A 24,968-nucleotide genomic window follows, 5' to 3' on the forward strand; every position below is an offset into this window, starting at 1 on the left:
TCAATTAGCATATTACTCTTTTATTAGATAGGATGTGGAACCCAAGGAGACCCACCATTGTTATACTGTTTACCATCCAATTACATTTTACTTTTTGTTTTTAAAATTTCTGAGTTTAGAATTCTTATTTACAACATAACACACTTCATATTTTCTAAAAATGAGACTCTAACAGTAAAAAATCATTTTGTACAAGGGAAAAAAAACTCAACAATTAATCATAACACAAGTTGTTTACCTTATTCTTCAAGTCACTAAGGCTAAATTAAGCTCATCAGTCTCCTATAGGATTTGATGAAGTTTATTTTTTTCATTTTTTTTATTTGATGAAGTTTAAAGTTGAAATATTAGGTCTAGTAATAATTAATGTCGTTTTCTAATACTTTTTAAAATCGAATTTATTTAAACAATACAACAAAATTTAATCAACAATATAGTTGCCGTTGTTTTCTATTACTTGTGCCCAACGCTCAGGAAGCATTTTAATCCCTCTGTTGTAAAATTCTTGTGATTTTGATGCAAAAAATTCGGTCAATGCATTTTTGAGGCATTCTTCATTATTAAATTTTTTTCCAAGAAGAAAGTTTTGCAAAGAACGAAACAAATGGTAATCGGAAGGGGCAATATCAGGAGAATATGCAGGTTGAGGGAGAACTTCCCATTACAACTGGCGCAGTTTTTCAGCAGTGATTCTTGCAGTATGCGGTCGTGCGTTATCGTGGTGAAGAATTATGCCCTTCCGATTAATCAGCGCGGGTTCTTTTTCTCTTAAAGCTTGGGCTAACCTTTCCAATTGGGCACTATACACTGCACTTGTAATGGTTTGGTTAGATGGTAAAAGTTCATAATGAAGAATTCCTTTAAAATTCCACCAAACACACAACATCACTTTTTTCGCATGCAAGTCAGGTTTTGGGGTGGGCTGCGGAGCCTCATTTTTGTCCAACCATTGTGGCCGCCTTTTCAAATTAACATACAGCACCCATGGTTGATCTCCGGTAACAATTTGCTCTAAAAACGGCAAACGGTTTTGACGAGAGAGGAGCGAACTGCAAATTGTGACTCTTTGATTACGGTTGTTGTCGGTCAACTCATGAGGAACCCATTTTCCAAACTTTTGGACTTTGCCAAGTGCACGCAATTGATTGGAAATTGTTTTTTTGTGAACAATTTAAAGTTGTCGCAAGCTCTTGTTGGGTAATTTGAGGATTTTGGACCAAAAGAGCTTGAAGAGCTTCTTGATCAAAATTGGACACACAGCCTCGACCACTCTTGTCATCTAATGAAAAATTTCCCTCGCGAAATTTCTCAAACCAACGCTGGCATTTTCTGGCGCTAATTGCATCTTGACCAAGAGCACTACAGATGTTTTTTGCAGCCTCACTTGCTTTTCTTCCTAATTGGAACTCGTAAAGCATGCAGTGCCGAATATGCTCTTCATCCGCCATCTTCTTAGCCCTAGTTTTGCAACAAAAACCAAACCAAACACAAACTTTTTCAAGCAAAACTTGTTAATTGCACTTCACACGTTCTGTAGATACCACGTGTTTGAAGGTTATGTCAATACAAGTCAACGCCAAGCAAGATTTTAAACGAATGTTGAAAAACGACATTAATTATTACTAGACCCAATATGATGTACATATTTCAGGATAATAATGCTAGAATCCATACATACTCTGACTTATTTAAACCAAAAGCATATATCCTTGCATAGCTAATAGAGTAAATATAAACAGAAAGTTTCTTAAAGATTTTCTGAAAAGCAGCAGTTGTTCTGGAAAGTTAAACCAAAAGTTAGAGGTCCTGGAGGTAGCTGTGAACATATTCTAACGCTGGGGGAGGGAGGAGAACCCCTCAGAATGTTGTAAACCAAGAAATCGAAGTAGGACTGTCAAGTAATTCACATTTGAATTCTCCCCCGCCCTGTTTTTTAACTGGTGAAATTTGAGATTCTGTACTTACCAGTAATTTTCTTAGGAAAATTATTACTTAACTACTTTTGCTGGTTTGCAATTATTTTAATATATCAAAAAGAATATTTTCTGGGGAGGAATGTCTTTTAAATATTCAGACAGCATATGTTCACAAACCTTTCCATTATGTTTATATATATGGTTGCTCCTTTTCAGATTTCACTTAAAAATATGTGTTATTTATAAACATTTGATAGCCAGAACAAATGTTAAAGTGACATGTTTACCTATTTAAAATGAAAGTGAGTTAATTTTAAATTGGTGAAATAAGGGTGTGAAAACAACATAGAATTAATGGGAATCTAAATAATAATAATAATAATAATAATAATAATAATAATAATAACTTTTATTGAGCATTTGTCATGTGCCAAGGCATTATGGATTATCTCATTTACTCCTCCAACAGCCTTATTAATATATACCATGATTAATTCCAGTTAATTGATAAGAAAATTTAAGACCACAAAAGTTATTACCTTTTAGAGTTATAAAGCTAAAGGAGTAAAGCTCATTGAAATAAACTTTAAATATAACTAATATTTTGCATCACTCTTAATAAGCATAGACTAAGTTTATATTATAAGTAGAGGTCTGGTACATGAAAATCCCTCTGGGTTGGGGGGATGTTCCTCAGCCCAGCCTGCACCCTCTCCATTCGAGGACCCCTTAGGATCAGGCCTAAATGTGCAGTTGGACATCCCTCTCACAATCCAGTATTGCTAGCTCCAAACCGCTGGTCTGCCTGCATGCTTGATTGTTCCTAACTGCTTCTGCCTGCCAGACTGTTAACCACTTAACCACTCCCCTGCCAGCCTGATCTATGCTTAACTTCCCCCTGTTGGCCCGATTGCCCCTAACTGTCCTCTCCTGTTGGCCTGATCACCCACAACTGCTCTTCCCTGCTGGCCATCTTGTGTCCACATGGGGGTGGCCATCTTGTGTTGGAGTGATGATCAATTTACATATTAATTCTTATTGTATAGTATGTGAAACCTAGGGATTTTCTTTTCTGTTTCCCCATTTTTTGATATATAAGGGACTTATAACATTATATTAATTTCAGATATGCAACATAATTATTCAATATTTGTATGTATTATGAAATGATACCACAATAAGTCTGGTTAACATCCATCACCACATACAATTACAATTTTATTTTCCTTGTGAGGAGAATTTTTAATATTTACTCTCTTAGCAACTTAAATATGCAATACAGTTGTTTTAAAGCAAATACAGTTCTTAATTTCTTTTTCTCTTAAGAAAAGAACCTTGCCTATAGTATATTAGAGTTTGGCAATCTGTGGCAGACAATTGCCCATTAGCCCATTCAGGCCAGGGCACTTGCAATTGTAAATAAAATGTTATTGGTACTCAGCAACATTCATCTTTTATGCATTTTACCTGTTGTCTTTGGCTACTTTCACACTACAGTGCTATGACCCACCAAGACCAAGATACTTACATATTGTGTTTTTGTTTTGTTTTTTTTCAGAAAATGTTCTCTAAAACTTGTGGTATATATCCTTATTTTGGGATGCATGCAAATTGTCAAACATTTCACTACAATATTCAGAAAAAACATTAAAAACTTTTAATAGTACCTTCTATTAACATATTTCATATCAACAGATATGATCTAAGTTATAAAATATGAAATGAATGAGAAACTTAAACTCTACAATATCAAATTTTTTTGCTATAAAGCTTATAATAATTTTTTATCATTTTAAATATATCAGTTGTATATAATTGGAAGAAGTATGTCAAGGGAAAGTGTCAACTGTGCTGCCTGATATTTATTTCTCTGTCACTGTGGTTTATTGTTTTAGCCAGGCTCTTGAATTTGAGGATTTTGAATTCTGATGTTTTACTTGGAGCTCTGTTTTATGCAGCTGTTGGCAAAGTGTTATAAATATGCGAGGTTATTTGTACTATCATAACAAACAAAGATCTTAAGAAGTAGTTATTACTTGTTTTTACTGTTCATCATTGAAGATTTTTCTGTAAATGAGTTTAATAACTCAATGGAAAAATGAATCTAATGATAAGCAATAAAATCAATTAAAATGCTATTTGGTTAGTTTTTATATGTACAGTAATACTTCAAAAGCTATGTAACTCAACATATTCACGCAATTGTCTTAATTTTGTTCTAGATTTGGATGACCCTATAGTAACTGTTCATCAAAGTATAGGTGAAGCTAAAGAACAGTTTTACTATGAAAGAACAGTATTCCTCAGGTGTGTTGCCAATTCCAATCCACCTGTTCGGTACAGCTGGAGGCGTGGCCAGGAAGTGTTACTACAAGGATCTGATAAAGGAGTGGAGATTTATGAACCCTTCTTTACCCAGGTAGGAATTAAGGTATAGTATATCCACCCCATTCTGCTAGAATATTATCCTAATGCAAGCAACATGTAATATTATATTTATTTGAAAAGATACTTTCTTCAAACCTGGCCTTCAAAAAATATATTCTTGATTGAACCATCAGAAGACTCAAATAATGAAGAAAAAATTAATTTTCACATGGTAATTCATTAAGTTTTATGTTAACGCTTGAAAAAATTAAATTAATTATCCTAACTTTCCTATCTTCATAAGTTCACCTACGTTCCATTATAAAGTACATAATTATGCATTTGCTGACTGCTTTTCTTTGTAGGAAATATTTTTTAAAAACTTGGGTTTCCCCATTTCATTGATAAATAAGTTTTGAAGAAATGAAGAAATGTACTTTGTTGGACAGTGGAAATTTTTGAGCATGCTTCCAGATAGAATTGTCAATGCTGACACCAAGCCAGGCTTTGAGACATGGTCTCATGGCCTCTTCCCAGCGCATAGGCCTTCTTTCACAGAACATTTTCAGCTTTCTGAAGAACAAGATGACTCTGTAAATAACATAGTTGTCAGTGGCATTATCCTGATGTTGCTTAGGAAAACTGTTTTGTCTTGGGTTACTTGTTCTGCAAAAACAGGATTTGGTAAATGGGCTTAAAAGTGGTCCTACACAAAGGTTCACTACTTTTCCCTGGACTCCCTGTGTGGAGAAAGGCAGAGCAGTCACTGGCTGGTTGGCTAGCAGGCCGGCCAATAAGGGCTCCCTAGATTTTAATTTGGTCTGGACTCCAGTGGTCATTCACTCGCATTCACTCCTCAACATACTTGACATTTATTTCACTTTGATTTTAGAAAAAAACCTGTTAATTTCATTTGTTCATTTTTGGTTTTCAGTTATTTATGAGTAGAGCCATAATTATGTAAAAAGTAAAACATATAATGCATCATTAAAAACTTATTTTAGAAAAAGAAAAAAAAATTGAATTCATTTTTATAGAGTGGATTTTATATGAAATATGTTTCTGTAATATACTGAGAGTGGAGAGTTAATAATTACTGAAGAAGACATTGAAGTTTATAGGAATATATTTGAAAGCTGTTTAATCAGAATGTGTCTTTTTTTATGACTGCAGAGGAGCCAAAAACTATTTAATAAAGAGAAGATTTTTTTAAGTATATTTTATTGATTTTTCACAGAGGGGAAGGGAGAGAGATAGAGAGCTAGAAACGTCGATGAGAGAAAAACATCGACCAGCTGCCTGTTGCACACCCCGCACCGGGGATGTGCCCGCAACCAACGTACATACCCCTGACCGGAATCTAACCTGGGACCTTTCAGTCCACAGACCAACGCTCTACCACTGAGCCAAACCAGCTTCGGCTAAAGAGAAGATTTTTAAAAATATATTTGGAAACATATTCAAATTAATGCGTCTAGAGAATAATAATAAAAGTAATAATAATAATTCTATATAATAAAGTGGTAATATTCAAATTGACCATCATGTCTTCACACAAGAGCCTGTCCCCATGTGGTCACAAGATGGCCACCACAAGATGGCTGACAGGGCAGTTATGGGTGATCAGGCCAGCAGGGGAGGGCAGTTAGGGGCAACCAGGCCAGCAGGAGAAGGCAGTTGAGGGCATTTGGGCCAGCAGGGAAGCAGTTAGGTATCTATCAAGCTGATAGGGAAGTGGTTAGGGAGTGATCAGGCTGGCAGGCAGAAATGATTAGGGACTTATCAGGCAGGCAGGCAATCAGTTGGGAGCCAGCAGTCCTGGATTTTGAGAGGTCTGTCCAACTGCAGGTTTTGGCCCAATCCCTGTGGACCTAAACCGGCAGTCAGACATCTCCCAAAGGGTCACAGATTGGAGAGGGTGCAGGCTGAGCTGAGGGACAACCCCTTGACCCCCGCCCCAGTGTATGAATTTTGTAGACCAGGCCTCTAGTAATAATAATAATAAACAACCTGATATAGACAATAAAATAAACAGATGCTTGACCACATTTTCTAAGTTTTGAGACATTGCAAATTCATAATTAGGGAAATATACAACTAAATTTAAAATATTACAAACATTTCTTTAAAAAATTCCTTCAAAAGTTTAAAGATAGATTATTACATGTTTCATATCTTAACTCTCTAATGGCATAAGGTTATACTGAGTTTGTACAATTCTCAGCATCCCATTTATACCACTAAATATATTTTCATATATAGTAAACCATTTACTTTAATGTTCAAGGCCTGGCCAGTTTCACATTAATATAATTGCCAGTTTTGATATATTAACTGAAAAAATACAAAACAATTGCATATATCAAAATATCTGCGTATATTGTATTTTTATAAAAAATAACATATATAAATACTATGAATATATAAGTAAACATGTTTCTATATATTGCTATGTAAAGATACAGAACAGCTATTACTTGCCATAATATAAATGTCTGAAAAATCATTGTTCATATGTATTGCCAATGATATAGTATTGAAAGCTGTTTTAATCTGACCCTCCCACTTTTATTTTTTTAATTATTAACACTATTACAGATGTTCCCCCTATCCCCCTTCCCTTTTTTCATCAATCATTCTCTGTCACAATTTCCATATATATATTCTGCACAATGGAACTATATTCTTCAATTCTTATTAAAATAAAAATTCATAAATAAAAATATAACAAAAGATTTATTAAGTAAATGCTTAGTATGTTAATGCTCAGATACCTCTAGGGTTTAGAAATTCAGATAAATGATCAATGATCATGTCTGATTATACTTTTATAAATTTATTTTTAAAATATGGGCATTTTTTAAATTTATAGAATATATAATTTAGAATTACCTCAGTGCCTACAATCATTATTATGCCAACAAACATTATCACATTTGTAGGCACCAAGGTAATTCTAAACCCCTATTTATTGCATAGCTATTTCTTATCTTCAGATGAGTCTGATCACTTGGAAATGAGCACATGAGCCTTTCCAACTCTGGGAAAGTTTATAATTTCAAAATAATTAGGAATTTATTTTGAAGTTATTAAAGAAGCACAAAAAAACTTTTCACCCATTTATTTGAATTTGTTACTATTAGTACTCCAAAATATCACCTTATAAGAGCTCTCAAACTAATAGCAATTGATTATGCCTTTTAAAATAACTCATTTCTCTCTTCTTTTTTTCCTCCCATTCTTTTGAGAAAGAACATTTTAACTTGACCATATCAGTACTGATATTTCTTTTTTTTATTTTTTTATTTTTTATTTTTATTTAATCAATCTTTATTGTTCATATTGTTACAAAGGTTCCTAATTTCTTCCCCCCTCCACCAGGTTCCCACCCCACCCTCCTCCCCTTCCTCATCCCCCATTGTCCTCATTTATAGGTGCAGTTTATGTTCAGTCTCTTCCTCCCTGCCTTCCCCCGATAGTAAATCCCTTTTCAGATAGTAAATCAGTTACTTAGCATTTTCTCATATCAATAATACCACCACATGCCCAATGATACATTTCACACAAAAGACATTTCCAAATAGGTCAACCAGCCTCATACAGGCCCCACCCAAGGCACTCACAGATCAACACCCCAGCCCTATACTAACTCAACACATCCAGATCTAAGCCTTCATCACTTGATTCAGCAGACCCTCAAGTTCCCACAAAAGTTTCCAGCCATGTCTGAGAGGCAGCCATGGGGTAGGGGCAGGCGAGAAGCGAGCTGTTCCAGGCCTGGCTGCTCCGGGCCTGGCCTCTGTTGCTCTGGTTCATTCCACAACCAGCTGCTCCGGGTCTGGTCACCGCCGCTCCCGACCTAGTTGCTCTGGACCTGGCTGCTGCTGCTCCGGGCCTGGCCGCACCCAACCTGGCTGCTCTGGGCCTGGATGCTCTGGGCCTGGCTGCTCCCAGCCTGGCAACCGCTGCTTTGGGCCTGGCCGCACCAGACCCGGCTGCTCCGGGCCTGGCCGCTCCCAGCCTGGCAGCTTTATATATATACACAAAGACTCAAAGCAATATCTCAAAAGGTGATCAATCTAAATGAAGCTGGTTTGGTTAAATCTTACATGTGCTCTCAAATATTTCAATGGGCAATAAATATTACATATGTTAAATAATTAAAATTAAAATAAAATAGGAATGGGATTTTTCATTGATTAAATATATTGCCAAAATCAATCATCCTCACTTCAATAACCTTAATATCAGTTTCCTCAAATTGATCTATAAATTCAACAAAACCTCATTCAAAATCTTACCAGAAATTGACAAGAGGATAATAAAATTTAGGTGGAAATAGAAAGAAGCTAAAATATTCAAAACAATTTGAAAGAGATGAACACAGTTGAAGGACTTATTTTTCCTGATTCCAGGATTTCTTATAAGCTATAGTAATTAAGGCATGTGGTGTTGACATAAAGATAGATATATAATCGATGTAACAGAATAAATAGTTCAGAAATCGACCTTAATACACAGGGCTAATTGATCTTCAATTTAGGTGCCAAAAAAAATTTTAGTTGTGAAAGAATGATCTTTGCAATAAATGGTACTAGAGCACATGTCTATCCTGTAAAAACAAAACAAAACAAAAACAAAAACAAAAAACCTCACCCTAGCCAGTTTGCCTCAGTGGATAGAACATCGGCCTGTGGATTGAAAGGTCCTGGGTTTGATTCTGGTCAATGGCATATGCCCAAGTTGTGGGCTGGATCCCAGTGGAAGGTGTATAAGAGGCAGCTAATCAATGATTCTCTGTCATCATTGATGTTTCTATCTCTCTTACTTCCTCTCTAAAATCAATAAAAATATACATTTTTAATGAACCTCAAACATTCCGTCACACCATAAACAAAAATTAACTCAAAATGGAGAAAGGATAAGTTGGTAAATATAAGTGGATAACGATGGTTTAAAAAACAAAATAATGTCCTATTAATTTTTAAATATATGTAGAATTAAAATACTAGACTCAAATAAAATATAACAAATGCAAATATTATTAATGTATTCTATGTTTATCTCCTTATTGAGGAAGCAGTCAAGGGTGCAAGCTATAATTTTTAAGTTACCAATAAAATGATAATAAAATAATTTAAAATTCTTAGTTAAATAAAAGAGATTAAATAATTACAAGTTTTTTATAAATACAAAAGCAAGGAAAGAGGGATATAAAATAGAACAGGTGGGTCATGTAGAAAAAAAAAATAGATAGCAGCCATTGGATTAAATGCACTAAATACTGAGATTGCCCAACTGGATTAAAACAACAAAAACCTATATAATGGTTCTAATAACATGTTTTAAATATAAAGACATAGAAAATTATGAAAGTAAAAGAGATGACTTGCCATTCCTTTCCACAACTCCTGCCTCTAAAAATCGTAAAAACCACTAACTAAAATACAACTTGTGTAATTAATTAATGGCAGACCAAACAAACTTTAAGGCAAGAAACACTCCTAGAGATAAAGAAGGACATTTCTTAATGACAATCTACCAGAAGATATACCATCAAGAAGATAATATACTCAGTCTACAAGGAAGATATAATTAATCTAAATCTGTATGTACTACTAATATATTTTAAATATATAAATACAGAGATAGTAACTACACTCTCTCAATAGCTTAGAATAGGGGTGTCGAACTCAATCAGAGAAGGGGCCAAAATCTAAAATCCAGCCTAAATCGCAGGCTGAATGGTTTACTGAACAGTCATAAACTGTCATTGTGATGGAAACACAGCGGAGTGCAGTGATGATAGCGCGGTGCGGGCCACATTGCAAGGCCTGGTGGGACGGATTTGGCCCGCGGGCCTTGTGTTTGACACATGTGGCTTAGAATAACAGACATAACAATAAGAAAACATATAGAAGGTCTGAATAACAAAATTAACAAATATGACCTAATTGGCATTCAACAATTTTGAAATGCACATTCTTATGGATGCACATGGATCATTTATGAAAGTAGAACATAGGTTTAGCATAGTGCAAGTCTCAATTTTTAAAGATTAAAATTATTCAGAATATGCTTTTTAATACAATGAGATTGAACTAGAAATTAATTAAAAATAAGTTGGACAATAGTGTGGCAAAGGCCAAAAGAAGGGAAGACGAGTAGGTGAAGATAGGCAAAGGGGGAGATGAGGGAAGTCTGCAATAACGTCAATATTAAAAAGTTTTTAAGAAATAACACACAAAAAGATAGGCTTCAGAGAATGGTAATTTGAAGTCAAGAAATAGACTTCAGAGTCAAGAAATAATACATTTTAATAAAAAAAATTATAACTAGAAAATTATCATAGTCTGGAAATGAAGTGTATTAAAATCCATATTCATAAGTAAAACAGAAATACTACTTACGGCTATGGTCATTATTTTATTAGAAATTATCACCAATGGTAATGGCTACTAAAAATATATCTTTATTTCTTTTATTTAAAAAAAGAAGTTTTAAACATTTAAATATAGGTGCTGAAATTAATTTTTGTGGTTCTTACATAAATATGTACTTAAATTTTACAAATTATATGTACTGTTGCTATTTTCCTAGAACTTATAAAAATATGTTGATGACATCGTATTGTGTTTATAATTAAACACCTAATTACATATTTACATCAATTACATAATTAACTATAATTACTAATTATATAATTAGGCAATAATCAACTGAAAATTTCCTTTACAAATCTTGAAAATTCACATGCAAAAAGCCTTCCAACATCACAGAATATTAAATTTATATGATCAACAAAATAAAAATTGATGTTAAGTGATATAACAGTTTTAAATTATGAAGTCTAAATAGTAAATATGCCTCTACATGAACACACACACTAACTTGGGAGCTGTTCGTTGAGAGGAAGAGGGTTATCTTGAATGTCTTTATCATTATCTGAATGTGGTGAATTAATTAAGTGGATAAGGCTTAAATTCTTTCATAACTCTGTCTTTTTTCTATATTGCTTCAATATATTGTGGCTGTATTGGCCAGTCTGCCTCTTTGACATGCTACACAGATTAATCTTACTAATTAACCAAGATGACTGTACTGTAGGATCACACATTTTGGCATCTTTTTTTTTCTGAATACTAGATATGAATAATGTTTAGACAAAACAAATCTCCAATGCCATGTTAACTGAACCACTGGGAAATTGTGTATCTAGACTTCATAGGGCATGTGCAAGAAGCAACCAATCTCTCCCTTCCATTCTCAAAAATCACTGGAAACAATACTCTACACTCAGTGAGAATTAACAAGAGCAACAGCAAAACAAAGATCAATAGAAGGATCTAAGAGGGAGATATTGACTATACAAAGAAGTAGTAATCAAAAGTCTAAGATTTATCTTACTAAAAAAATAACAGTAGATATAGAAAGTGGTCTTTAAATTCAATTTAGAATATGTTGAGTTTTAAGTGTCTGTGAGACATCAGAATGAACCTGTTGTAGTAAAAAAAAAAATTGGTATATGTATCTGAAACTACAGGGAGAATCCTGGAATAGGAATACAGACTTGATAGAGTGATTGGGGGAGTAAGGGCTTGTAGTAGAAATTTATTGGCAAGTCTAAAATCACCTAGGCGAATTTTATAGTGAGATTAACTATAAAATAAATAGAATGTCACAAAAGTAGAAGGAATAGGATTTAAAAATTACCTGAGTCAACTAATTCTCATATAATATTCTCTTTCAACTGTGCTTTATAACTAAATAGATTTTTCTAGGCATTATATCCAATTAACATAAATTATCTATACTAATAAAAGGTTAATGTGCTAATTAGATAAAATATCTTCCAGACATCCTTCTGGTCAAAGCCACAGTGGCAGGGGCCGAGGCAGAGGTGGTTAGGGTGATTAGGCCAGCAGGGGAGAGCAGTTAGGGGGATGACGCTGGCAGGGGAGGGCAGTTAGGGGCAATCAGGCCGGCAGGGGAGAGCTATTAGGGGCAATCAGGCTGGCAGGGGATGGCAATTGAGGGCAATTGGGTCAGCAGGGGAGCAGTTAGGTGACTATCAAGCTGACCTGGAAGTGGTTAGGGGTGATCAGGCTGGCAGGCAGAGGTGGTTAGGGGACATCAGGCAGGCAGGCAGGTGAGTGGTTAGGAGCCAGCAAGAGGGATCCCTAAAGGAACCTGCCTAAACTGCCAGTCAGATATCCCTTGACGGGTCCCAGATTGGAGAGAGTGCAGGCCAAGCTTAGGGACATTCTCCTCTGTGGACAAATTCCATGCACTGAGCCTCTAGTAACTCTATAATACAGTTATAACTTGTTTTAAATGTAAGTTCTAAAAAAAACACACATTGACTGTATAATTGTATGGTGTATATATAATTGTGGAGAAAAAAAATACAACATATTTTTTTACAGAAAAATTAAGAGAGATGATTGTTGCTTATACCACAGATGAAAATGCTAAAAATGTGACTGAGTTAAGAGTGAATTTTGAGCCCAAACCGGTTAGCTTAATGGATAGAGCATCAGCCTGCGGACTGAAAGGTTGCAGGTTCGATTTCGGTCAAGGGCATGTACGTTGGTTGCGGACACATCCCCAGTAGGAGGTGTACAGGAGGCAGCTGGTCAATATTTCTCTCTCATTGATGTTTCTCTGTATCTCTTTCCCTTCCTCTCTGTAAAAAAATCAATAAAGTATATTAAAAAAAAAAAAAAAAAGAGTGGATTTTGACAGTGAATGAAAGGACATATGGCCAAAGTGTATGCACACAGAAGGAGACATTCATTTGATAAGTTTGGAAACCTCTGTGTACCTGCCTATGTATGAGCAAGCTTGTGTTTTTTGTTTTGTTTTTTGAAAATGAACAGGTACTGTCTTTATGTATTGTCACTAAGTGTTCTGATCCTTTTGAAGAATGTATACAAGTGCTGTCAGTTTTTGAATTTAAATATTACTGAAGGAAAATAAAAGAACACATGATTTCATACAGATGTCATCTAGAAAAAAACTAATATTTTGAAAATTGCTATACCAAATCTGATGTCATTGAGATACAGTTTTATCATTTTCACAATTCAATTACTTATGAGAGTAACTCTTGCTATTTTGAGAAGATGCATAGACTTTGGAAGGTAAATAATTTCCAAGAAACCTATTTGAATTGAGCAGGAGTGTGTGTTTTTTATTTATTTATTTATTTATTTATTTATTTATTTATGTGTGGGGTTTTTTTTATTGTTGTTCTTTGTGAATTATGTTTACTTTTTAAATAATTTCAGTCTTTTTTTTTCATGGTTTTCTTGCTAATCAATAGTTTATATGGTATTTCTGGTCATTTGCCTTAGTTGAGTCTATTTGCAATTTTGCAGATTTATCTGGGACTCCTAGACCTTGAACTCTTGAACATAAATAATAATAACAAAAACAATAATAATATAGCTACAGTCATGAATACTTATTTATTCAGTTTTAGATTTGTATTCTGTCATTGCTTCATATTCACAAAATATTTATGTATATAAATTAAATTATACATAACTTCATTATTTTTGTTCTACCAATACTTTCAAAGTTGGCATTTTCCTTTAAAAAACATAATGTTCAAAATTCTGCTAATAATATGATTTAGAACAATATAATGCCATGATTCATTCATTTTGATTACTATTAAGTTTTTTAATAACCTTTTTCACATTTTCAGGGTGAAACAAAGATCTTAAAATTAAAGAATCTTCGACCTCAGGACTATGCTAATTATAGCTGCATTGCGTCAGTGAGGAATGTATGTAATATTCCTGATAAGATGGTATCATTTAGACTTTCCAATAAAACAGGTAAGGAAGTATCTCTGAAAGTTTTATGTTTATTATTCAAAATGAATGTTTAATTGTTCTTTAACTTTATTGTGGTGCAAATCATTTCTATAATATATGTTTAAAAAAATCTTTTTATTTCTCAGAAAATTCTGTGATATCAGAAAATCTTTTGGTAAATGGGTACCATACCATTGAATTGCAATGTGCTCCCATGTAATGTTTGTTTATATAGCATACACAATTATTTATCCTTATGGTTGAATTTATAGATATCACAAGATAGCCTATATTCTGTTCAAATACATTTCTGAGAAGTACTAGATTCTTTATTTTAAAATGTGTGATCTTTGTGTGTGTGTGTGTGTGTGTGTGTGTGTGCGCGTGATTCCAAAACTATGTATAAGAACCTCTGTTTTTAATCGATTTCACATCAAGAAAGTTAATTGGTAATTTGAGTAGATGCTTTTAAATAGTATTTTTCTATAAAATGTCAAAACATTAGCAATACTGATACTTAAATTAGTCTGCATTTAATAATATAAGTCTCAGAATAAATGCAAGCATCAAGAAATTGCCAAATGAAAGAGCAAAGAGAGAGCATATGGATGAACAATCTTTTATGATTATGTATAAACAATCAACTTACTAAATTAGAATTTCATCTGATTTGAACAACTTTCAGTGCAATTAAGATAAAATTTTACCTTATACTGAGATGAAAGTTAATCACTTTTTCCATTAACAAAAACCTGGGGAAGTATGGGCCCTGTTATGCCTGGTTGTAGTTCCTGGTTCTGCCACGTAATAGTTCTTGGATCTTGTTGAACAAGTTACTTCGCCTTCTTTTCCTCAGCTTCCTCATAAACGCATAAAGTTGTAAAAAGAAATTAATGAGTTAATATTTATAAGGCATGTGGGACACACTTTATTAGTTCTTCCAACACAGAGCTAGTCAGCAGCTCTATTCAGCTAGAAAAGATTAAACCTTGGATTTTATTGAAAGATAAAAAAATGCATACTAATATATTGATTAATCAATATATGTTCCAAATTAGTTAATCTTTTGAAAAATTAATGCTTTTATTTATTCATGTACTTATAAATCAGTAACATATTGGGTGTTTATTATAGGTCAGTAATGATAGGCATATACATTGACTAAAATATAAATTGCTACCAAAATAGATAAATATTCTATTAAATAACAGATAAAAGTTATTAGAAGAAAGTGAAAGAAGGAAGTAAGAAAAAAAATTAAACTTTATCAAGATGGATAAGAAGCACATGACAGAAACTATATTTCAGACAAAATAGAAGTATAAAATTTTAGTGATCCTAAGATTTTTAAATCTTAAAAATATCATTTCATTTGAAAAAGAATAAATAGGATATTCAGAAATAAAAATCAGTTATTAACACATGAAAACTTGGTGTTATTATATTGTTATTTTGATATAAAATATTTTGTGAATTATGGTGAAAATTTGTATCATAACTAGTTTTATATCCTTAATTGGTTGTTTGAGAATGAAACAAATCAATATATACACAAATTACTTAAATACTAACATGAACAATAAAAGTATATGTAAAATTTTTATGGTACATAAATGTATAGTTTTATTGGTTCCCAATGTCCCATAGGTAATGAGTGAGAACAAAATTGAACTTAATATTTAAAGAGTCTGCTAGCTCAAAAGGCAGAGCTTGCCTGTCTGTCCAAGAGCATAGGGCACTCTCAGCTTCTGTTTCATTCTTTATTTTTTTAGGCTAAAGTATTTTATATGTAGGCTAAGCAAACAAAATAGCCTATTATTCACTTCTGTAAATTATCTCAAAAATTTAGATTGATGTTCATGACAAAATGAGCATCAGAATGATGGTAAATAATTGGGTTTAAAAATATAAGCTAGTACCTTGTTTGACTCTTTAGTACTCTAAGCAGGCATGTCATGTGCCTAGTGCTTTACATATTCAAACCAGATGTGCTTCAGCACTTTTACTATCTGGCTGTGCTCAAAGTTGTGATAGTTCATGCATTTCAAATAGGTAAAATCATTGAGGTAGCTCTCAAAGTACACCAGGAATAAATTAAACTTTCAGCATCTTCATGTAAACAAGCCTATAAACTGACAAATACATACATACAGCCTAGTTCATTGCTTTTCTAACATTGGAAGGAGATCATAGTCATCATTGTTATAATCATTGTTGAGAATCGGTTGCTCTTTACAGTTTTTATTCTTATGAATCTCTAAATGACATGGATAAAATTCCCATGTTTTTAAATTTTGATGTGCAAAATGTAAGGAAAATGTATAACTTACTGAGGGGAGAATAGTTGATTATAAATTTTGTTTCATTAATCTGTTAATATGTTAATGAAAGTACAACTTTGGAAATAATTTTGTAATGGAGGTCAGATATTAGAATAATAAATAGAATTTGGTACACATTTCATTTTAACATATCTACAGTCAATTAACTTTTTAATTGCAATAATTTAATTACTGACTAGATGCACAGTGCACAAAATTTGTGCATGGGGATGTGTGTCCCTCAGCCTAGCCTGCACTCTCTCCAATCTGGGACCCCTCCATTGGGCCTAAACGGGCAGTTGGACATCCCTCTTACAATCCAGGACTGCTGGCTCCCAACTGTTTGCCTGCCTGCCTTCCTGATTGTCCCTAACCACTTCTGCCTACGAGCCTGATCACCCCCTAACCACTCCCCTGCCAGCCTGATTGATGCCTAACTGCTCCCCTTCCAACCTGCTTATCCCCAACTTCCCTCCCCTGCGAGCCTACTCACCCCTGACCTCCCCTGCAGGCTTGATCTTCCCTACTGCCCTCCCTTGCAGGCCTGTTCCCTCACAGCTGGCTTCCCCTGCTGGCCATCATGTGGCAGCCATCTTGTGTCCACATGGGGACAGTCATCTTTGACCACATGGGGGCAGCCATCTTGTGTGTTGGTGTGATGGCCAATTTGCATATTATTATTTTATTAGATAGGATATGCCCAATGCCCTAATTACATGGCATATAAAGATGGAAACAATGTGCTGTATGGATAAGGATTTCTAAAAGTTTTGTAGCTGAACAATTACAAAATGGAGTGCAATGCCCTTGGCTCATCACATACCTACTGGGGAATGAGTTAGTTGTATGTAGGTGAAATAAATATAAATAAATGCTTTAGAAAGCAAATGTCTTTATTACCAGGCAGTTTTTGTGGACCCATGCCATTTTATGAATAAAATTTTCATTAATAATTAATTTTTAGAACTATCTAAAGAGCAATATCTAGGTGTTTATTTTTTTAAAATGAGTATCATATGTAGACTTACTAATAATGTTTTCTTAAATTTTCTTTTTTGAATTTGCATTATAGTGAAACTTATAATTTTATATCTGCCATGGAGTATCTAATCATTTGCTGGCTTCTGTTGATTACTGGCATACTAAAAAAAATTTCCCACCACAAAAATGCCATTATTTATTATACTTAATCCACCTATCCTATACCTTATTATATTCATAGAATTTTATCATAAAGTATTTATTATAAACATAAATTATCATGATAATTTATTTCTTGTCATGCACACTGCATTAATAATTGATGTATGTTGTAGCAGTGTCCAAAAGTTGATTTAGTTGTTTTCCTATTCCAATTTGAGAGACAAATAATTTTAGCTCTTGGTTGGTAAACTCATTTTTTTTAAATTTACTTTATTGATTAAGGTATCACATATTTGTCCTCATCTGCTCATTCCCATCCCAAACCCCTTCCCACACATGCCCCCACCTCCCCATTGTCCATAACCACTTATGCACGCACATAAGTCTTTTGGTTGATCTCTCTCCCTTTTCCCCACCCTCCTCTTCCTTCCCTCTGAGGTCCAACAGTCTGATCTGATCGATGCTGCTCTTGTTCATCAGTCTATGTTGTTCATCATTTCCCCTAGATGAGTGTGCTCATGTGATAAATTCTTTTTTTTTAATTTTTTAAAGTATGTCTTATTGATTTTTTTACAGAGAAGATGGGAGAGGTATAGAGAGTTAGAAACATTGGTCAGCCACCTCCTGCACACTCCCTACTAGGGATGTGCCCACAATCAAGGTACATGCCCTTGACCAGAATTGAACCTGGGATTCGCAAGCCGATGCTCTATCCACTGAGTCAAACCAGTTAGGGCAATGTGATAAATTCTTAATGTAGCACTATTTTTCATAATTTATGAAAATAAACCTGTTAAATTTATGCATTTAGAATGTTAAATATATATTATAAACTTATTATAATCATAGTAATGTTGGATATAAGTTATTTTAAATTTCTCAAATTATGTGTATTTCTAACATAAGGAAACATAGAAAATTATGATAAAATAAATTTAATTTATATAAACATACTTAAAGCATTTATATATTGATGTCTCATGATTTCCAAGGTAAATAAGAATTTAGTAGATTACTTATATTAAGATGAAACATATTTTATACTTGCTTTGGGACAGGTCGGCTAATTTTACTTAATTATATAGGCCATTTGATTGAGTCTGCACAAACTGAACATTTATAAAACTTAATGTGTCTTCCTTTAATTGCATGACATCTAGAAACCAAGTTTGCAAAAGTATTTCTGGCTATAGGAGAAACTTGCACTCTCTCCTTCTCTTCCTTGCTTTCTCCCTTCCTTCTCTCTTTCTTCTTCTCTTCTTTTTTCACCTCCAACCTGTTTTAGTAAATTACCATGAAAAATCATAGAAGTTAAGAAAACATTTCCACTCCTCATGTTAGATAATTATTATCTGTACTTACTGTTTCATATAATCCATAGGGAAGTTGTGAAGAATACCTAGTAATAGCTGTGAGCCTTAATTTTACATGCTGTGTTCTATTCATGGTAGTTCTCTTTTATGTATAGAGAACGCTCACCTAGTTATCTAATGTTATGACAAATAAAATAATAGTTTATAAAAATTTTAATAGAATAGCTGTGGATAATATAAATACTTGGACATTGATACTTCCTCTTGCATAATGGTATGCCCATTGTCAGGGATAGACAGCTTAAGTGCAGAAGAAAACACAGTAGAGATTTTTCTGTCATCTGTACCTCGGTAGTAACCTGAAGCATTTTTCATACCTATTTGGTATATCTGAGCTATTTTTAGCAATCAGCAGCACCATTTATTTGAATCGATATGTGTTTTTGAGCCAACAATCACAGTTTTAGAGAAAGTATGCATTTATGAAAAAGTCATAGTGCAAATACAATGACTTCCTATGTCTTCTTGGGCTATCATGATGGAATACCACAAACTAGGTCACTTAACATAATTCATTTTCTCACAATCTGGAGGTTAGAAGTCCAGGATTAAAGTGCTGACAGGGTGAATTTATAGTGAGGCCTCTCCCTCTGAGCTTATAGACAGTGGCTTTTCACTGTGCCTTTCCTCTGTGTTTCCTGGAAGGAGAGATGAGCAAACTCTGGTGTTTTTCCCAACACTCATTAGGACACTAACCATATCAATTAAATTTCCACTACTCAATGAACCTTATTTATTTCCTAAAAGTGCTATATTTTAATATAGTCACATTGGGGATTACCGGTTCCACGTGTGAATTTGGAGAAGACAAAGTTCAGTCATTAACACTGTCAAATAACTGAAAAATGTCCTTTGCCTTTAGGGTTTCTTTTAAAATTTTATATAATACATAAGTTTATATTATACTAGTGGCCCAGTGCATGAAATTCATGCATGGAGGGTGTCTCTCTGCCTGTCTTGCACCCTCTCCAATCTGGGACCCCTCAGACATCCCTCTCATAATTTGGGGCTGCTGGCTCCTAACCACTTACCTGCCTGTCAGCCCAATCACCCCCAACTGCCCTCCCCTGTCATGACCCATCACTTCCACTGGGACTGATATCTCCATGCCATGTGCAGTCATGGAATCCCCAGGCCTCACTGTGCAGGCAGCCACCTGGCCCCACCTCCACTGTGTGCATGGCCATCTTGTGGAGCCAACTTGTGGTAGCCTTGGTGGACATATTGTGATGACATCACACATGAGTCAGCTAAGCTTTTATTAGTATAGGTGTTAAATCTAAGCAAGCGTATGAGTCAGCCATTTAAACAAAAGAGCCTATTATTCAAGTAGACTTTCAACTTAAAGAGGGAACTCTGTTCAGAGTATTTGTGACCATTTGTTCTTAGATTTTGAGAAACAGGAAGGAAGCAACTAAAGAGGAAGAATATAAGCTAATACTATAGTCAGAGACAATCATCACTTTTGTACTAGTATAATCGTGCATTTTTAAAAGTATGGAAAAATTTGAATATACAGACAAAATTATGTATCAATGAACATGTTTACTGTTTTTCTGATTTTATTTTTTGATGATAGAGAATGTGAAAAAAAAGAAAAAAAATCTCATTTTTATAGATGAATATATGCCTAGTATTTTTTTTTTTTTTTGTCAGATAATTCAGGTTTATTAAGCAACATTATTTACTGCTGAAGGACCCAACAGAACACAGAACAAGCACCTGGCCAGAATTGCTCAGTCATTAAGCATTGACCTATGAACCAGGAAATCATTATTTTATTCCTGATCAAGGCACATACCCTGTTTACAGGCCAAATCCTCAGTGCAGGGCATGCAGCAGGCAGACAATCAATGATTTTCCTTCATCTTGATGTTTATATCTCTGTCTTCTTCTCCCTTCCTTTCCGATGAGAGAGGCAAGGGCTGATCTGCAGCCTCCATGGCAACTGGTGATCAGCCATTGCTTCTCTCTTTCCCTCAGGCTTCACCAGCAGCCGTGCCTCTGTTTCTCTCCAGGCCTCCACAGGGCTGCTGATCAGCCCTGCCTCTCTGATTAGGCTTAGAGATAGGCCTGGAGATGCTGACTAATATATAAATTTACCAATCAGAACCAAATCTGGGTGAAGTGAGAGGAGCCAATGGCTACCTAGGAAGAGGAGATTTTGACACTGACTGGCATAGAAACTGACCAAACAGAACCAAATTGGCCAGCAGGGTAGGTTATTTGGAGGTGAGATCAGGCCAGCAGGGGAGGGCAGTTAGGGATGATCAGGCAGGAAGAGGCAATTAGGGGCAATTATGTTGGCAGGGGAGAGCATTTGGGGACAAGATCAGGTTGGCAGGAGAAGGAAGTTGGAGAGATCTGGCTGGCAGGGGAGGAACTTTGGGGGCAAGATCAGGCCAGCAGGGGAGGGCATTTAGGGGAGATCAGGCAGGCAGGTAGAGGAATTTAGGGGAGATCAGGTAGGCTAGCAGGTGAGCAGTTAGGAGCCAATGGTCCCAGATTGTGAGAGGGATGTTCAATTTCCAGTTTACTCCTTGGCTCTGGTCTAAACTGGCAGTTGGACATCTCCCTAGAGGTCCCTGATTGCAGAAGGTACAGGCTAGGCTGAGGGAACGCCCTCCTTCCTGCACAAATTTCATGCACCGGCACACTAATCTTACCTAGTAATAGACAAACATGTAAATTGAACATACCTTTGCTATGCCCATAGCCAATCAGAGTGACTATGCAAATTAACACAAATTAAATGGCAGTTAATTTGCATTTATAAGCTCCCAGCCCCTGTGTCCCAGGAACATCCTGGCATCCAGGACACTGTGAGGTAAGGCCTGGTCAGGAGCAGACCCCCTGTGATCCATTGTAGGGAGCAGGAGCAGACCACCTTGATTGATTGCAAGGAGTAGGAGCCCCAGTGATTGATCGCAGGGAGCTGGGGGTTTATTCCTACTCAAGGCTGAAATCCTCTGCCACAGGCTTTAGGCCTGGGCAGGAGCAGACACCCTGTGGTCAATTGCAGGGAGCTGGGGCTCCACTGCTGCCCTAGAGGCTTTCAGCCTGGGGCAGGGGCAGAGCCAGAGATCAGCGGGAGCTGGAGGGCCTCTGCCCAGGCCTAAAACTTCGGCCAGAGGCTTTAGGCCTGGGCAGGGCCCAGCCTGCAATTGGTGTGAACTAGAGAGGAAACACCTTTTCTGACTGCACATTGGCTAAGCTTCCTGTATGCCACTGGTAATATTCTTAGTAACTTTGGTAATAGGAATCCAAAGAGGTGATCTAGGGTTTTTCTACCACACTCCTGGAGAAAAAAATGAAGGTCTGCTGCTGAAGGCTAAGAAATGTCATATCCTGCTCTAGCCAGTTTGACTCAGTGGATAATGCCTAGGCCTGCCGACCACAGGGTCTGGGTTTGAATCTGATCAAGGGCATGTACCTAGGTTTCAGGCTCCTCCCTGGCCGGGGCCCAGATCAGGGCTCATGCAGGAGGCAACCAATCAAAGTGTTCCTCTCACTTTGATGTTGCTCTCTGTCTTCCCCTTTCTCTTCCACATTCTCTAAAAATCAATGGAAACATATCCTCAGGTGAGGATAAAAAAAGAAAGAAATGCATAACCTATGAAAGACACATTTTGAAAATGCCTAAAAAAGTTGTCATTTTTTCTTGGTGAAGGGACTGGAGTCGGTATTGATGAAAACACCTTGGTGGCTGTGGTGACTGGCAGTGGCTGCAGCAGCAAGGTGATGGGGCTGGTGCCTTTCCTTGATCAGCCCGGTTGCCTCCCACAAAGGGAGGCCAGACTGTGGTTTAGGCCCGTTCCCCATGGGTAGTGGGCCTACACTGTCAGTAGGACATCCCCTGAGGGCTCCCAGAATGTGAGAGGGAGCAGTTGGGCTGAAGGACCCCTCACCCCCAATGGAAATAAAAGGCTAAGCAATTGGCTGGCCGGCCGGTAGATATGACATGTACTGACCACCATGAGGAAGACAATTAACACAGGAGCTGCCAAGCTGCAGTGACTTGGCAGCGGCAGTTCTTGGGTGATGCACCTCAGATCCAGAGAGGAGAGAACCCAATTCCTTGCAGGGTCACCTGATTCCACCTTTAGCTGTGGGTTATGTTGTTGCTTGGGCACTGTTGGCCCTGAATCTGGTTTACTGCGCACTTGTGTTTGTGTTCCACACCCTCTATGACAGCAACTTTGATTGCAGAGTGCCTTCTCATAGTCTGGGACCCCTCAGGGGATATTGGAGAGCTAATTTTGGCCAGATCAATCCTTGCTGGCCAGGCTGAGGGACCCCACATTGCCAGAGAGACCCTGCTCACTCTGCTGATGCCCTTAGAGCCATGCTACTCCCCCAGATGTGACTGGCTGGGGAAGGACCACAAGAGGTTGGCTCCAAAGCATGTCCAGCCTGTCTCGCCCAGTCCAACACCGCTGGCCACCTTCTAATTAATTTCCTTTCAATGTTCATGAATCTGTGCACTGGGCCTCTAGTATTTTTAAAAAGAACATAACAAATACTATTAGAATATTGTTCCAATGCCATTGTTAGATAATGAGATGTTTCCTGTAATCTTTTGCATGAATTTTGAAGATGTTGATTAGCTTCCCTAACGTTTTCCCATCTTCAAAATGGGGATAACAGAAGATCCACATAATTTGCTTTTGTGGGCTGTAAGTTTGTAGGCTATTAATAAAGAACTTTTAAAAAGTACTTGTGCATAATAAACACAATAGATAGTAGTTATAATTGGGTTGGATTATTAACCTAGATAATAGAAAGAAGTGATAAAATTGGTATCATCAGTAATAATGATGAGAAAATGCAAGAATTTTAGGTTTTTTGTAGGGTATGATGTATAGATTCAATCATTGATGAGTTAATCTTGAAATAAATTCATAATCATTTTATGAATTATTTTTATCAGTGCTTAAATTAAATGTTAATATTTCCCAGAAAAATCTATAGAAATGAATATGTATTATGGCAGATATTTATGTATTCTTTATTGGCAGAAATATTAAACATAAATATACAGTATTACTTTACAAAATTAATAATGGTACATAAAGAAAACTAAGGAAAGCTGCACTTTTGTGATATACAAAAGATCCTTCATCTGAGTGCTGGTCATTTTCTACAAAAAGCAAACTATGTATGTCCTATGTGGCTTTGAAAATATACATGTCGAGTATACAGTGATCTGGGGACAGAAGCAATGGTCATTATGGGTTTCAACTTCGGTCTTCCTGAGACTGTTTCCAAAGCAACAAGGTGACCCAGATTTTTTCCGAATCCTATTACCATAGTAACAGAAAGTTTGCATGCTGCTGGGATGTCCCTACACATGTGCATTTTCTTGACCTAGCAATGAATTTTTTTAAGTTCATTATATCAAAGGTTAGTTTTGGACTATTACTTTTTATATAAAATATCCCTCATAATCTATTAACTCTCCCAGAAGAAATTATAACCCAGACCAAGTAAATAGTTAACACTGAAAAAAACACAAAATACTTAATCAAATGAAAGTCAACACTATTATGTTTATTGAAAGGGTTTAAACTATTGAAGTCCCATCCTATCTCACACTTAACACAAATATTTTAGAGTATATCAAATAGTTTGCGTTTTATAAGTTATTAATATGCTATTAGACTAATTATAATTGAAACTTATAAAGATTTCATAAGTATACAAAAATGCAAACTATTTGTTTTATATTTTACCTGTGGGTTAATGAGGGTGTGTTAAAATACAGTAATAACATTTTTATGCACCTGATATTATTTGATTTTTAATTTTAATCTTCTAGATATTGGATTTTTAGACAATGACTTAGTATTTTTCAATATTTTATTGTTCTGGTAAAACTGCTGAGTATTGTGCTACTATAGATAATTCAGTTGCTAGAAAATATTTTAGACTTCTTTCATGGTTTTTAAGCTTGCCGTCATAACTTGTGATATAGAATATCTCCATGATCATTCACTGACATATTTGATTTTATAGATTACTGAC

General features: G+C 35.5%; 1 protein-coding gene across 1 annotated transcript in view; it reads left to right on the forward strand.

The window, feature by feature from the left end:
• Window positions 1-24,968, forward strand: part of MDGA2 (MAM domain containing glycosylphosphatidylinositol anchor 2) — an 865,861-nt gene that overhangs the window by 536,780 nt on the left and 304,113 nt on the right. Inside the window, exons 4-5 of the mRNA XM_036457944.2 lie at window positions 4,139-4,335; window positions 13,996-14,128. Coding sequence (XP_036313837.1) covers window positions 4,139-4,335; window positions 13,996-14,128 — 330 coding nt within the window. The remainder of the gene's footprint in view (window positions 1-4,138; window positions 4,336-13,995; window positions 14,129-24,968) is intronic.

Source organism: Pipistrellus kuhlii, unplaced genomic scaffold (assembly GCF_014108245.1).
Source record: "Pipistrellus kuhlii isolate mPipKuh1 unplaced genomic scaffold, mPipKuh1.p scaffold_m20_p_1, whole genome shotgun sequence".
Lineage (NCBI taxonomy): Eukaryota > Metazoa > Chordata > Mammalia > Chiroptera > Vespertilionidae > Pipistrellus > Pipistrellus kuhlii.